Source organism: Mchenga conophoros, linkage group LG7 (assembly GCF_057382185.1).
Source record: "Mchenga conophoros isolate Kocher_MC1m ecotype Shallow Benthic linkage group LG7, M_conophoros_male_GT1.1, whole genome shotgun sequence".
Lineage (NCBI taxonomy): Eukaryota > Metazoa > Chordata > Actinopteri > Cichliformes > Cichlidae > Mchenga > Mchenga conophoros.
In genome coordinates this window covers 9,788,580-9,804,751 of record NC_140532.1, presented here as the reverse complement: position 1 = coordinate 9,804,751, position 16,172 = coordinate 9,788,580, and the positions used below count along the sequence as shown (strand labels likewise).

Sequence of the window (16,172 nt, the reverse complement as noted above, 5' to 3'; positions counted from 1 at the left end):
AAAACACCCTCAGGGGGCTGATCTGCTCCTGGTCCAGTGATCTTGTAAGTTATGGCCACCTTTTTTTCTTTGTTGGACTTCAGCTAATCCCAAAAATAAAAATGTCATTTGAGCAGAGGTGAATACAACACAATATCACTTGGTTTATATAACCCCAATTCCAAAAGAGTGAAGACACCGCATAAAATGTAAAAAAATAAACCGAATGCAATGATTTGAAAGTCTAATAAAGCCATTTTACAAATTTGTTCCTTATCCCTGCATCCAAAGGACAAGGCTGAAAATCAACATGGGATGCACTTGTCCTCAGGCCCTCAGGCAGGACTGCATTAAAAATAGACATGATTCTGTCATTGAAATTACTGCATGGGCAAAGAAATCACTGTCTGTGAACACAGATAAATGCAGGTTAAAGCTCTATCATGCAAAAAAGAAGCCATATGTGAACATGATCCAGAAATATAGCTAGCACCTCCAGAAAAGCAGGACAATGTGACACTGCATGCTGGAGCTGTTACAACAGCATGACTTCATAGTCGACTGAACTAGCCTTCTTGCAATCCAGATGTTTCACTAACTGAAAGCTTTTGGCCCATCGGGATCAAAAAATAAGACCCAGGAGTGTTGAGCAACAAGAATCCTGCATCAGACAAAATCAGGAAACATTCCTCTCCCAAAAGTACTGAAGCTGGTTTCCTAAGTTCTAAGAATTGTTGTTAAAACAAGCGAAGGTGATATGCAGTGGTAACAAGAGCATTTCCCAAATTTGTCTTCCTGTCATCAATTGTAAAATGATCGTGATTGATATTTGATATGTTTCTATGTTCTATTGTAAATAAAATACGTGTTTATGAGATTTGAAAATCATTGCATTTACATTTTACGCAGCATCCAACTTCTGTGGGATTAGGGTTGCATGGCAGCAGTTACCTTCACCAGATTTTTGGGGTAAGGATCCCTGACATTTTCTGAAAAGCTAATTGGTGGAATAACCCACTCCCTCTTCATCCGTTTCAAGCTGCCAGACACAAATGGAAACTCCACAATGGGAAGCTGCAGGGGGAGGGTGTAAGACCTTTTGAATCAGGACATCATGTCGCACCAGATATAGTATTTAATCAATGAAATGTGACGATGCAAATAATTCTAAAATTACCTCAAGATCTACGTTCTTGGAGACTTTATTTGGGCAGCTTTTTCTATTTTTCAGGCACTGTGGTTGGATCCCTGCAGGAGCAGCTTGAAATGCCAAGCACTGAGGAAGCAACAATAGACATTATCCTAGTAATGCTAAGCTTACAATATACGTGTAAATGTGTCATAGTGAAGTGTTAAAAAACAAACTATGATCTGAAAACAATGTAAGTTATAATATAAAACAAACACATCCTGTTTTTCCTGACTTTCATTCATCTTCTCTTCAGAGCATGCCTCCACCTCTCCAGGCTCTCTCCTACCTGCTCCCCACTCTCATTACACATCACAGCGCTCTCCACAAACACTGTATCCCATGAACACTTCTGCCTTAACTGTTAAACTGACTTCATCTGTCAGCTTGTCCATCACTACTGTGAACGGGCTCAGAGTTGAGCCCTGATAAATCCCACCCCCACCTTGAACCTATCTGTATCTCCAGTTGTCGTTCTGCACCACCCTCACATACTTCTCTGCCACTTCTGACTCCCTCATACAATACCACAGTTCCTCTGTTTGGCATCCTGTTACATATTTTCTCTAGATCCACATAGACACAGTGCAACTCTTTGAGACCTTCTCTATACTTCGTCATCAGCACATTCCAGCTGTAGCGCTCTTTCTTGAAGCCATGCTGCTCCTCACCGATTGTTACCTCTCTTGTGAACCTAACTTCAAAAGCTCTTTCCCATATCTCATCAGCTCTCTAGTAACTGCAGCTCTGCCCGTTTCCCTTTGTTCTTATAAATCTGTACCAATACACTTCTTTTCCATTAAACATCCTCTCACTCTCTGAGATTTGTGTTAAACAATCAGGTTAAAAAGTCCACTGCCCTCTCCATACTTCCACAGCACCAACTGCCTGTCCAATTTTCATTCTCTTCATAGTTGCCCTAACTTCCTCCTTACTAATCCTCTGCACTTCCTAACTCACTAACTGTCCCCCATCCACCCTCCTCACTCTGGTGTTCTTTATTTATGAGCTCCGCTAACCACTCCTTCTACTTTCTCTCTTCTCTTTACTTGTTAGCATATTTTTATCCCCGTCCTTAATCACCGTAACTAGCTCCATGGTCTTTTTCTCCTTCTCTAGTGTCCAGGTTCACATACAGTTCACTGTAAGCCTTTTACTTTGCTTTTTGTTGTACTCCTAGCCTCCGAGTAGTCATGTCTACTTTTTTTGTTTTCCAATTTATCTCTTTTTGATACTTCCCCGTATTTCCTCATCTTCCTTCCTCTGTCTAAATAATACCAAACACCTTCTTGGCTTTTTTCCTCACCATTCAACCGTTTATGTGGTGCTGAATGTTCTACAATAGCTTTAACTTGACTAAGCCAAGGCCTGTTAACTTCTCATTAGTGATCATGGTTGACTCCGACTGGTAGATTCGTTCAAGGCATGTTTGGAGGAGTACCAACTGTACCAACTGTCAAGCATGGTAGTGCTCAGGTGTTTTGCTGTCTGTCGTACTCGTAATTAAAAAAAAGTGTAGGAGGGCTAACTCCAAATGCTCAAACTTCACCCTAAATCAACAGCCATACAGTTGAAACTGGGAGACAGTAGAGTGTTTCAACAGGACAATGATCCCAAACATCAAAACTGGTTTTGGAACAGGCAGACTGACATTAAGCTTCTACAATGGCCTTTCCAAATCCCTGAACTCAACCCTACTTAAAATTTGTTAACCACTCCTAAATATCAGGATGGTGTCAGGAAAACACACAATTTAAATGAACAATTGATTCCCCCAAGAAGAGTGGTCACGTGTCCAGACATAATTATTTCAGAAGCTTGTTCATGGATCAAAAGTATCTGCTCAAGGTTAAGGACATTTAAACAAATACTAGTGAGCTTGTGTGTATCATTTCAAACCTGAGTGGTTTAGAAAACAAACAAAATAAATCAAACCTTGTAAAACCAATAATGCTACTAAATAAACAGTCCTGCAAAAATGTATTTACCCTCTTTCTGATGTCTTTTTTTCATATTTGTCTCAGTTAAATGTTTCAGAACATCAAACAAATGTAAATATTAAACAAATATATCTAAGGAAAGACAAAACGCTATTTTGTTCAGTGATGTGAAACATGTAGGTTTGACAAATATGCAAAAAACTAAGAAATTTTAAAAGTGAAAATATTGTATATAAAGATGCACATATTATACAAATATAAAGAAAAACCTAAGTGTTAAGGGCCATGAGGTGATTTGAGACATCTCGAAATGCAGCGAGAGAAACAACTGATGGAGAAACGTCCTCCATCAGTGCAGTAACTTTCCTAGCAACTGTCTGTGACTGCCTTCTTTAACTGCCACCGGCTACAGTATTTGTGTTTAGCGTTTCACTTTCTTCACACGCCGAGTAGCTGATTTCCACAGGAAGGGGTTAAACTGGAATTAAGAATACATCAGACCTGCAGGTGAGGGTGTTTACACATGTGGGTTTCCAACTTCACATTTCAAAAAAGGCTTGAGGTCTGCTTTTTTTTTTTAAAGTGGAATTTGTTCATATTCTCTACAATTGTAAGTGAGAGACCAGCAGAAAAATGTGAGCCACTAGCAGCATCAATTAAAATAACTTCACTTATGTTTGTACGACCATTAGGCTGATTACAGACTAACTTTTTTCCTCTAATATGTCACACACATGTTTAGAAAACACGTTTGAGAAGAGACAGGCTCCCATGACAAGCAGAGTTTATTTTGAAAACTCCTGACCCCACTTATCTACTTTCCAGGTTTAGGCAAAAGGACATTAAAACTATGCTTTACAATATTTAAATGTCCCCTTGTAACTTCTTTTAATCCAAATGTTTCTGACAGAAAAAAAATACAATCTGTTCAATGTAATATTAGTTTAATTTTGTAAATGGAATGGAAACATAAAAACACGATTACAATAAACATTTAAACTTCATTAAAAGATACTTCACAGCTTACACAAACAGGGACATGGAAAAAAAAAAAGACTAAATGGAAAAACAAAAGCACAATAAGAAAATCAATAGAAGTGAGAGGTACCATTATTTCACATCAAAAATACACTGAAGGACTTTTTCCAAACAAAAACTGTATTTGTGACCCATTAAATGCTGCAACTATGAATTGGTAACTGAACTTTTCCTAAGAACCAGACAAATTGGAGTGCCGATGTTTCTGTAGAAAGCATATGGATGGCCACCCTCTATTCCAAAGACATTGAGCAGGCTTAGCATGTGTGGGCCAACTGATTGTCAGATATGCGGAAAAGTACGAGCTGCAGTGTGTTTATATTTTTGGTCACTCGGGACTGTGCTGCGTTTCGTTGTAGTTCTACAGTTTGATCCGGAGGTATTTTGACCTGCATCGGTTCACAATGTGTTGTGAGCTAAACTGAACAGTTCCAGACCGATGATTACTTTTGCATTTGTCTGTTCAGGCTAACTGTAAGTAAACACTGAAAATCAATCAGTCTATATAGCAAGCTGTAACTGTGACAACCTTTAGAAAATGTTAACTGACTGTCATGGCCAAAAGAATTCACAATAAAACTGTATTATTAACATAGATACAGAATATTTACAAAAAAATGTTATCAGTACAATTCTCCAAGAATCGTTGACTTTATTATTTTTCTGTTTTTTTAGAAAAATTAATTGCACTAGTTATAAGAGTGTAGATAGGCATTGTTTGTAACCAAAACTGTATAAAAAGTATATAAAACAATAAACTACAAGACTATTTATTGTATTATCATATCTGTATAGTTAATATGATCTCAATAGTTCATTTTCTAAAGATCAAGGGTCTCGTTAATACTTACTGTTACAGTCCTAATCTGAATAGCCCAATTCTCGTAATTGTTTCTCTCTGTCCATTAGTTGTGGTGAGATCTAGCCAGATCATAGTTCAGATACACCACAGTAACTGTGATATCATCTCTGTACATTCGCGCTAGATCCTCCGGCAAAGCAAGCATTGACGCCAGCCTCTCCTGGGATAGTTCTCCATAGTCCCCAGTGCCGAGAGCATGTCTGATGAGGTGTGTGGCAGCGTTTGTGTCTGGAGCCGGGGAGGCACGGGCCTGGCGTTTCAGCAAGAGTTCATGCATCTGACCCAACTTCAGCTTTCTCTCAGACTGAGAAACTGGAGCCTGGAAGAAAAAAACAAAAAGGTTAGTTAGAAGCCTTTTTGTTTTTTCAGGTCAAGATTGCAGGATAAAGTCTAAATAAAGTGCTGTATCTAAAAGTTACATGTTGTGAAGTAGTTACTCCATACAAACCTGTAGGTGAATTCCACTCAGGTGCTCTCCAATGAGCCGTACTGCCTCCTCACTCCCTAGTTCATCCCATAAGCCGTCAGTACCGAGGATCAGGAAGCGGTCCTGGGGTCTCAGTTTATGATAAGTGATCTCAGGTGACACGTCCAGGTACGGCGGTGTTAGATAGTTAGGCGGAGTGTACTGATACAGATTAAGAGAGTCAAGGTCTACTCCAGATTCCAGGCTGGCTAAAATACTTTGCTGCAGCTCATGGCTCCATTTAAATCTCACATCACCAAACGCACGGAGTGGCATTAGGACCTGACAGAAAGATAAAGAATTGAACCAATGACTCATTCTCTAAACCGAATGGCAAACAAATTTGTGATCTGTTGCATGTGGCGACAAAAACCCACCCCTAGCAGCCTGTCATCTGTAACCACTGTGTCGCTCTCTGAAGGTGGATGTTGGGCTTTGATGCGTTCCACCTCAGCCTGGTTCTGTGAGTTATGGTCTTGAGAAAGGGGTAAAGCGCTCCATGAGCCATCTTCATTTTGCACCCCTAGTACTGCTCGACAGTCACCGGTGTTCGCCACGTGGATGCCATCCATGCCAACATGGGCCACACAAGCAGTGCACCCGGCAAATGCAACCTGGACAGATAATGCATGTGTATCAACCTTGTATGAACTTAAAACACACTAGAGACCGAAGACTGCTGTATCTTATTACCTGAATGGCTGTACTTCTCATTAGGTCATTGGATAGAGGAACTTGAGCCTCCAGAGAGATGTCAGCATCAAGCCGTTTGAAAGCATAATCCAGAGCATCCTGAGGACTAAAAAAAGAAAACAGGCTTTTTGTTTTGTGCTATTCTGCATACACAGATAACTGACAAGTTAAGACATAAATCAACACGTATTAGTAAAGTGTTTGATGCTGAAACGGCTTCAGTGCGTCCTGTTATTGATTTCAAATTTTCTGTAAGGCTACTACAGGGATGATGTCATTCTTTAAAAATATTTTCCATATATAGTGGTTAGATGTTGGTACTTAAGAGCACTACAGTCACCTCAGTCTAAAATTTCCTACTAGTATTCAGTAGTAGAATATGATTTAGATCATTTTCATACTCATCAGTCCATTGTGTGACCCCTATTGCCCTTTAGATGTGTGCACTCTCATCATAAAAGAGACCACTCACATTAATATAAAAGTGTTTCATGTTACAGTGAAGGTGTTCACTGAGACGTGGAATCAAATCATGCCAGCAAAATAACTTTCAAAGCATAACAGAGCCAACAAATCCAATCACTGCAGAAAATTCATGTTTTTCCTTTCACTTTGTGTTATGTATTTTAAAGGCCGTTTGAAAGCAAAAAATAGCATAAAAATTAAAAAGTAATCGAGGGAAATGACAAAACTAAAAAATCTATCAAATGTGTGGAAATACATATACGTCTAGACACAAGTTTGCAGCTTAGGTTAGTTGCCATCATATCAATAAACATTTTATTTCTTGTTGTGCTTGTATTATTTCACACCCACCTGGTTCCTTTAACAAGCATATAGCCTATTTTAAACTGTATTATTAAACCCCACTCAAACCTTCTATCACTACCACAGCATCCATCCCTCCACAGTGGGTCAGCGCCCTGACCCACTGGTGTCAAGACAACCATCTCACCCTCAATGTCGCAAAGACAAAGGAGTTGATAGTGGACTTCCAGAGGTGCAGAGAAGTACACACCCCCATCACCATCAACGGCGCTGCTGTGTGTACACCTGGCTGAGGATCTTACGTGGTCAGTACACACAAACAAAACAGTGAAGAAGGCGCAGCAGCGCCTCTTCTTTCTCAGGAGACTGAAAAGATTCGGCATGAGCCCCCGCATCCTCAGGACCTTCTATCACTGTGCCATTGAGAGCATCCTCACTGGATGCATCACCACCTGGTATGGCAACAGCACCGCCTACAACTGCAAAGCTCTCCAGCGAGTAGTGCGGTGCTCTGAACAGATAATTGGAGGTGAGCTTCCCTCCCTCCAAGACATCTACAGGAAGCGGTGCCTGAGGAAAGCGGGGAGGATCATCAAGGACTCCAGTCACCCCAGCCATAAACTGTTCAGACTACTTCCATCAGGAAGGAGGTTCTGCAGCATCCGGTCCCGTACCAGCAGACTGAGAGACAGCTTTTTCCATCAGGCCATCAGACTGCTGAACACGTCATAGACACCTCAGCTTCACTACTGGAACTTTAACATTATGCACTCCGTACTGTACAGTAACGCCACTGTTTTGCACATGTCTCACTCTGTATATTTTATTTTATATATTTTATTTATTGTTTACTCTATTTAATTTGTAAAATATGTGTACACACACACACACACACACACACACACACACACACACACACACACACACACACACACGTAGAAAAATATTTAGTATACACATCCAGAAATGCATATACTATTATATATTGTACATATATTTATTAGTTTCAGATGTAGCCATTCTTGTATTTTGCTTGTTTACATTATTGTATTTGCACAACTCTGTTGCTTGTGAAGCTCGCACACAAGAATTTCACTCACATGTGCTGTACCAATGTACCTGCACATGTGATGTGACAATAAAAGTGATTTGATTTGATTTTGATTTGATTTGACACACACAAAAACTGGATAATGCTTTAAAAGCTGGGTCAAAGCGTTGACATTTGTATAATTTTACACCATTTGCTACATCTATCAAGGACTAGGTTTGAAACAATAAAACAAGCTAAATAATAATTCCTCCCAGTCTTTGCTGAAGAGAAGATTTATTTGCATTTACCTCATGCCTGACTCGTGTTCATCACTGTCCAGTAATTCTTGCCAGAAGACTCTGAGGTTGTCGATGTACAGGGAAGCAGATTCACGATAATTAAAATCTGTATGATGTTTATACCACTGCAGGATGGGAGGAATAGGTCTGCTGTGCTCCATGCATTTTTCGAGTTCTTCCAGGCTGTGCCTTTGCATCATTGCAACTGCTATATAGTACAGCAGCCGCTCACTAACGGCCTGAGCACACGCCCAACCCCCGTGGCCATCAAACACTCCAAAGAGCATGCCCTTTGACTGGAGAAGACAGAGAAACATAAAATTTGATTTTACAAGAAACAAGTGGAAAAAAAACACAGATTTCACTATAGCAAGGGGGAAAAAACTGCATGCCTGTAAGCAGGTGGCTGCACTGCGACGGTCCTCATTAGGAGTGTTAGCAGCTAGCTGGTTGCTCTCAAACTTCCTCACAACACTTAGTCCCCTGCCATCAAACTCTGGGACACTCACAGACTGAAACAGAGATATGGTTTGTGTTACTTTAGCTATTTACCAAAACAGTTACATAATAAATATGAACTTAAAATGAAGACACTTAACTAGAGTTCGTCAATATTCACATTCAAACTGAAAAAGGTTTTTGAAAGAAAATGGCAAAGAAAATTACTGAACTCTTTTCAACCCAACTGAGGCAAGCATTCAGGTTGCTGACAACAAAATGCAATAAATGAATAAAAAGTAAAAACTAGTGTTTAGTGCATACTTCTTCTGCATTTTGTACAATGGCCAGCTCATGATAGTCTGAGTGCTAAAGATTGTTACCCAGTCAAAATATGTGAGTAAATTTTTAAGTTCCCAAACACTTTCAGAGTTTTGCTAAAAGAAGAGGTGATAGGCATAACGGTAAACACAATATTTTTGATGCATATCGCTGGTATTTAGTAAAAAATTAGCACAATATTCTGTCTTTGTTGTATTTTCATTTAATTAATAAGTTTAAAGTATCTGCTGGGTAAGACTGTGTGCTATCCCTTACTTGTTCATTGGATCTAAGAATACTGTTGATCTGTACTCTCCTCTGCTGAAAGTCCAAATCCTGATGAGTTGAGAGGTGTCGCTGGCTTTTAGACAAATTCCCAGATTCATCACCATTGGATGGACCCCAGGATGAGAAGTAGCAGTGGGGTAAGTGAGACTGAGAACAGCAAATTGCTACAGCGTGTGCATTCTGAGGAAGAAAGGGGATTAAAAATACATTAGGGCAGTGGTTGCTAAAGCTTTTCTGCTAGACCCGCCTTTGATTTAGAAGAAAGAATAAAATAAAAGCAGACAAACCTGGAATTGAGCACCATAATAAAGCGTGAGTGAGTTTGACGCTCGTTGCAGGATGCTGGCGTACACACGTCCATACATCGCTGTTGCGACACTCTAGGTAGGCTGTGCTGCAGCCTAATCACCTTTATGCCTAGCTCAAGGATGAAAAAAATAAAAATGTTATACATTTGCTTATGTGTATGGTGATGCTACGATGTTCCTGGCGATAATTAAATGGCTAGCGTAAGCTGGTAGCATTTTACATGCTCCATAGATCAAACAGTTTCAGATTAACAACATGATACATTTGTTACACGCCACTCCCAAGTGGCATCTTCTGACATTTAGGTACATTACGTGCAAGTCCGCCACGTACCACAGAGCTGTCAACATGACACGTAAAGTTAGCTTGCTAGCTGGCTAGCTTGCGCTAACATTTGGTTAAAAACCACACCGTACTAGCGTTACCCAGTAGCCTGTACCTAGCTAAACTTCCACACATGTAGCGGCTTAAGATATATGTCAAGTCAACTGAACAACCAAATACGTACAAACTTCGTAAAACTTCGAGTGAATCGATGTCCATTGAATCACTACTCAAAATCATAACAGGACGGTCACGTGCTGAAACGTCTGACGTAGCAGTTATCGCGCTCTGCTGTAGTAGATGTAGAGCTTAGTGGGGTGCATGCTTCCTCTTTTCTTACCTCTACTGCAAATTTTTGGTGTCGATCCATTACACAATCGATCATTGTGATCTTTACTTCCCACAATAATTAGTGACTATAACAAAACACATTTTTCAGCTTTATATGTATTTTGAAACTGAGTTTTCTTTCGAGACCTGCAATGTATATCTGCTTCTAAAGCACTTTGGATCTGTTTCTGTTGTTTGTATGTGTTTATAGGCCGTCAATAAAATAATCTCGACGAAAAGGTTCAGACATTTTTCATAGTGACTGTTTGAGGTATAGATTTTAATGTAAAAACAATCATTTATCTTTAAATTTCTTTTTCTATTTTTCTGTCCACTGCTTCTTGGCTCTTTCAACGCATTTGGGAGAACAAAAAGTTGTGTTATCTTTCTCACAATTCCTGTTTTTCCTAAAGATACAGTCTTTGTTGTAACCAATTCCTAACCAATCGATATAAGTCCTTTTCTCCTTCCTGTGTTCAGCCGCCTCACATACAACTCACAATGAAAAATTAAATTATTTTATTTATTCGTACAACATCTCTATGTTGTACGAATAAATAAAATAATTTAATTTCAACCAGAGCTCAACCAGAGAAGAAAAAAATTAGTTATATTTTTTCCTCAAGACTGTATTATAATTTAAACGTTAGGCTCAAGTGGCAAACTACCCGTTTCAACTACAAATTTACAAATCAATCAAATTTCTTTCTTTTTTGTCCATTTCAGTCAACTTCCCTCAGTGACCTCCTTGTTTATGCTGCAGTTGGTTTTTGGCGTTGAATGGATATTGTCAACCATTTTTCTTCGAACATTATATTGATCATCTTTAAGAAGTTATCATTACAAGGCAGCGAGAGAGACAGAAAGGCAGGAGAGTTCAGGTAAGAGTTGGATTTTAAATAGAGGGCTCTGTGTGCGGGCAGGCGGAGATGAGGATCCAAATGCAGGACTCAAACACAGAATTGTAACTCAAAAGCTCAGCTTTATTGCTGGAGAAATTAAAACACGAACTGAACAAGGGTAGTGAACACGAAAATACTGAACACAGTATAAAACACACAGGCATAATCCGACGGTACGATGCAGCACTGAGCAAAGGCAAACACAGGGCTAATATACACAGGGAAGTAATCGGGGAATGGAAAACAGGAGGGAGACACAGCTGGGAGAGATTGGGGCTAACGAGTCAGGGGATCGAAGCTGGACACACTGACATAAGACACAATCCTTCAAAATAAAACAGGAAACAATACACACCAGAGGCGGAGCCAGACATTTGAAACACCCGGGGCTTAGCCCAAAGAGTAGTATGCATGTGGGATTTTTTTTTTTTTTTTTTTTTTTTTTTTTTTTGGGGGGGGTGTAGAAATGACTGAAAGATTAATAGGCTCTGTTCAAAAAAGAATGACTTCATATAGGGAAAAATATATATCACATGTGCAGGACACCTTAAACTAGTTTTTTAATTAAGCAGCAAGGCAGAACAAGGTCGGGGCTGTATCAAGACACGAGGACTAAACCCCAATTCAACCAGACCCAGAACTGATCCAGAATTAAAACAGGACTACAACAGTTCAAAATCAGGACTACTGAGGACTTAACCAAGACAGAACCAGAATCAGAACTAGATGATAGCACTAAAAATCATCATAGACCTGCACTACACTTATTTTTTAATTCTACCAAAGTCCACTATTTAGATTGAGAAAAGTTTATATAATTATTTAACCTTGTTGTGCAAACAAGCCTGCATAACTTAATAAATACAGAATTTGAAAAATAACAAACCTAAAAAGAAACACTAGGTACGAGATACATGAGGACCTATGATACGCTGATACTTTTGGTAAACAACCATTTGACTAACATGTGTGTCTCACCTGCTCTTGTTCATCTCTGTTCTGTCCTCGTTCTCCTCTCTCTCCCTCTTTGTGCTGACAATCATCAAATATACAGTTGAAACCAGATATTTACTCTTCAGATAAAAACACTTTTTTAATTGTAACATCAAATCAGACTAAATGTTTATTTTTTTAGATTGATAAATATAAAAACATATTTGTTAACTTTAAGAGTAAAGAGAGAAATCGTCTGTATTTCTTAATTGCAAATGGCACCAAATTGTATTCAAACTTGAGCCACACTTATGGAGCTCCACAGTTCTGTTCCTGGTGTTTTGGTTGATATCTCTTGATTTTCCCATTTCAAAAAAACAGGCTCTGTGTTTTGCCTTATATGCATCCACAGCTGTGCCACCAGTTTACTCACATGGACTCTACTAACCTATCAGAAGCTTCTTCAGCTCAGAATGGAATCGTCTGCAGTTTTCTTATTAATTAACAATAAATTTAGTGTACATGTACTCCTACATTTGATGAAAGTGATAAAAAATAGACAGCTCTGTCTCTCTTTATTCTGAAATTTAACTAATTCAAAATATATTTCAATATTTATCTAAAACAAAAATTTACTCTAAATTGATGTTGTACAGAAAAAATGTTTTATGTTTTCTCCCTAAAGTGTATGTAAATATCTGGTTACAAATGTGAATATCCTGCTGTGTACTGAAATCCCTCTTGTTTTGCATAGAAATATACTGAACAACATACAAAGCATAATATATGAAATAACATTTACCTGAGTTTTTTCTTTGAAAGAACCCTCTAATGTCCATTCTTATATTTCAGTACATAACTGAAACCGATTTAGTCGGGGAGGGTAAGAACTGAAAATATGAAATAAACACACGTAAGCTAAGACTCTCTAAAAAAAATAGCATTTGTTCGGCTTTTCATTTTGCCATTTGTTGATTCACTTGAAGAGCAAGTAACATAATATGGGTCAAGTGATCAGTTTCATATCAATCTTTCGTGATGCACCGTCATATTTACATTATTTGTACGGTACGAATGATTTGCTTTGGTACCTGGTCAAACTTAAGCTCTCCTTAGTATGGCTGGCTCTGTTTCTCCAACAGCGCACTCACAGGCAGCAGCTGCCCCGCCCCCTCGCTCAGTCGCTTAGTGCCTGAGCTCGGATCATACCAATATCAGGGGGGATTCACGCACAGTCGTAAATTCCCACAGTGTGCACTATGTGCTTCGAATATTGTGTGTACTTTTTGTTTTATACAGTTGTCAGCCAGGCATCTAACTATGAAAAAAATTACACTCCAAAATACCCCGGGCTTCTGACAAAACAACCCGGGCTTAAGCCCCGTAAGCCACCCCCCCGCTCCGCCCCTGATACACACTAAACTAAGACACGGACTGGACAGAGAGAGACAGACTAGACACTGAACTAAACCAGCAAAAAACATGAGAACACAAAACCTAAGAACTAATCCCTAAACAAGAAGAACTAAAACATAGATTAATAATCATCATCATCATAACCAACAAAAGCACCACAAGAGAATAAGAAAACTATCCATAATGCAAAAACACACCAAAACATAACAACTCAAAATACTGGGTCAAACTGACCCAGAACCGTGACAGGTAATGAGATGTCATTTCAGGACTTAAACCAGACTCTAAGAAATTGCTGTGTCTAATTTTGCGATGCTGCGAGTAACAAACTGGGTTGAGTTTGGAGGTTGAAGAGGAACTTTCCCTCGCCAGGCCGACAGCCGTCTGTGTTTATCTCATGCAGCGCAGGGCTAAATTTAAAATTATTAAATACTTAAGACAATGTATATTCTTCTATGACAAAAAATACAAGTGTTCATTTAAGCAAATAAACAGAGCCGTAAGAGATGTTTTTCAGAAACTGTTGTCTTTATTTTGATTTGCAACTAACAAATTTTTTAAAAATTTGTAGTTTTTGTTGTGCTCTCTATTATGTGAACCCCTCACCTAATTTGTTATGTTTTTTAACAAGTTAAACCCCAACAATCAAATGATCCCCTGTGAGCAAGCACTAGGCACGGTGGAAAGGAAAAACTCCCTTTAAACAGGAAGAAACCTTTGACAGAACCAGGCTCAGGAAGGGGCAGCCATCTGTCGCGACTGGCTGGGGGGTGAGAGGCAAAAGAAAAGAAAAATGAGAGCACAAGTTAGCTAAATGTTGCTTATGTTGTCTGATATGAACAACGTATGGTTTTCTGGACTGTGGATGAAAAGCAGTCCATCATTACTAGTCTTTAAAAAGGGACTAATCGATCACCAAGGTGGCAATATGGCTCAACGAGGCCATAGACAGAGTTAAATAGGCAATCACTGTTAAGCACTGAAAAGCCCCAGTAACCTGCAGCTATAATAAGGCCTACTGCAGCAACACCTAAACCTATTTTAAGTAGGCGTTTAGCACCATGACACCATGAACCACTAGTCGGAACCACGTCAGGAGATGGTTCTGAGACAGGAGAAACAAGCTCCTCGGGTTCAGGAGCAAGATTCTGCTGTGTCGGGACCACGTCAGGAGATGGTTCCAAGGCCGGAAAAAAAAGATCCTCGGGTTCAGGAGCAAGATTCTCCAAGGCCGGAAAAAAAAGATCCTCGGGTTCAGGAGCAAGATTCTCCAAGGCCGGAAAAAAAAGATCCTCGGGTTCAGGAGCAAGATTCTCCAGCTGCAGAGGTTCACCAGTGATGTTGTGAACAGCAGCTAATATTTTTTCTTCCTGCTCCCTTCTCAGCTGATCCTTAAGATTATTAATTATTTCTCCTTTAATTTTAAGATGTTCATAAAGTTCATCTATGAGATCTTCGTTATGAACAATCTTGAAATTTTGCTTTTTGACTTTTTCTTCCAGCCAAAATATTTGCAGTGTCTGACTTTCTGTTGTGTTCTCATGCATTTTAGCCTTCAGAGATTCCACCTGTGACTGCTTATCATCCAGTGTCTGTCTCACCCGGCGCTGAAGAGTACAAATTTCTCTTTTCAGCTCAACTGTGAGTTCTATCTTCCGAAGTATTTCCCTATATTGTTTTTCTATTATCTTTTCTTTTTTTATCATGTCATGGTGCATTGTCTGAAAATTCTTTTCCTGTTCCTGGAGTTTAGCCTCCAGAGATTCCACCTGTGTCTGATTTTGTTCAGCCTGAGCCTTCATGTGTTTAAGCTCATCTCTTGACTGATGGAAATTATCTTTATAATTATTCTTTTTGAGCTTTAGGGTGCTCAACTTCAACTGGAGTTGTTGAATTTTCATTTGAAGCTCCATAAATGTTTCGTTTGACATTTCTTTAAACTCTTAATGCAAAGTGTCGACAAGAAAAAATGTCTGCTTAATTGTTTAAGTTTAAAAGCAGTCCCTTTCTGAAAGGTTTCTGGTTTGTTAAACACAACTCGCTGTTTCTGAAAATGTTCCAAGTAAAACTGTGTTTGCAAAGGTGAAGAGGGGCTATTTATAGACTCTTGTGGCAGCGAATTTGACGTCAGCGCTCTTCGAGCCTTTGATCCTTTGTTCGATCACAGGATCACATGACAGCTGTGCGTAATTCTGCGCATGCTCAGAGAATACCCATTGTGATGCACGGTTTTGTTTTGTTTTGAATTTTTTTAAATACCCTGAAAACAGTCCAAACAGTGTTGCCAACTTAGCGATTTTGTCGCTATATTTAGGGAGTTTTCAAACCCCCTTAGCGTCGTTTTTTTTTTTTTTTCTAAAAAGCGACTAGCGACAAATCTGGCGGCTTTTTCTGGTGTTATTGGAGACTTATTTATGACGACTTTTGACGTGAAACCGCTGTTACTCTCAACAAGCAGCGGGTGCTGCCGTGGGCACATCGCTCGTGCCAAAGCACTCACAGGCGGAGGATAGTCCTCCTCCAGCCGCTGTCAGGGCAGGAGATGTTCACGTGCGTCCAAACTGCAAATGAATCGCGCACGAGCAAAGCCGCCGCTCCCGCACTGACTGTAACGCAGTCAATTCTTCTTTTACTGTTATGCTGT

At 39.4% G+C, this 16,172-nt stretch overlaps 2 protein-coding genes across 3 annotated transcripts; both read right to left on the bottom strand.

The window, feature by feature from the left end:
- Positions 1–4,035: 4,035 nt before the first annotated feature.
- On the bottom strand, positions 4,036–10,254 carry pdp2 (putative pyruvate dehydrogenase phosphatase isoenzyme 2). Of its 2 annotated transcripts, none has more exons than XM_085281961.1 (9): positions 10,132–10,254; positions 9,602–9,731; positions 9,303–9,494; positions 8,660–8,779; positions 8,277–8,563; positions 6,168–6,273; positions 5,852–6,088; positions 5,457–5,756; positions 4,036–5,327 (listed from the first exon to the last, which is right to left on the bottom strand). In XM_085281961.1, the coding sequence occupies exons 2-9, from the start codon at positions 9,677–9,679 to the stop codon at positions 5,052–5,054; spliced, it is 1,596 nt and encodes a 531-aa protein (XP_085138087.1). In that variant the 5' UTR covers positions 9,680–9,731; positions 10,132–10,254; the 3' UTR covers positions 4,036–5,051. The 2 variants fall into 2 exon arrangements, with proteins under 2 accessions (XP_085138087.1, XP_085138088.1); XM_085281962.1 differs by having other exon boundaries at positions 9,602–9,735; positions 10,132–10,204.
- Positions 10,255–14,024: 3,770 nt separating this feature from the next.
- LOC146569577 (uncharacterized) lies at positions 14,025–15,697 on the bottom strand. Its single transcript, XM_085281963.1, has one exon. The coding sequence runs from the start codon at positions 15,457–15,459 to the stop codon at positions 14,422–14,424; it is 1,038 nt and encodes a 345-aa protein (XP_085138089.1). The 5' UTR covers positions 15,460–15,697; the 3' UTR covers positions 14,025–14,421.
- Between the last annotated feature and the right edge of the window lie 475 nt (positions 15,698–16,172).

Bases quoted from the DNA above. Each gene is read 5' to 3' on its own strand.
- pdp2 (XM_085281961.1), bottom strand. From the start codon at position 9,679: ATGTATGGACGTGTGTACGCCAGCATCCTGCAACGAGCGTCAAACTCA. The intron at 8,780-9,302 runs GTAAGGGATAGC...TCTCTGTTTCAG, and splicing joins TTCTTAGATCCAATGAACAA to TCTGTGAGTGTCCCAGAGTT. The intron at 6,089-6,167 runs GTAATAAGATAC...TTATCTGTCCAG, and splicing joins TGAGAAGTACAGCCATTCAG to GTTGCATTTGCCGGGTGCAC.
- LOC146569577 (XM_085281963.1), bottom strand. From the start codon at position 15,459: ATGTCAAACGAAACATTTATGGAGCTTCAAATGAAAATTCAACAACTC.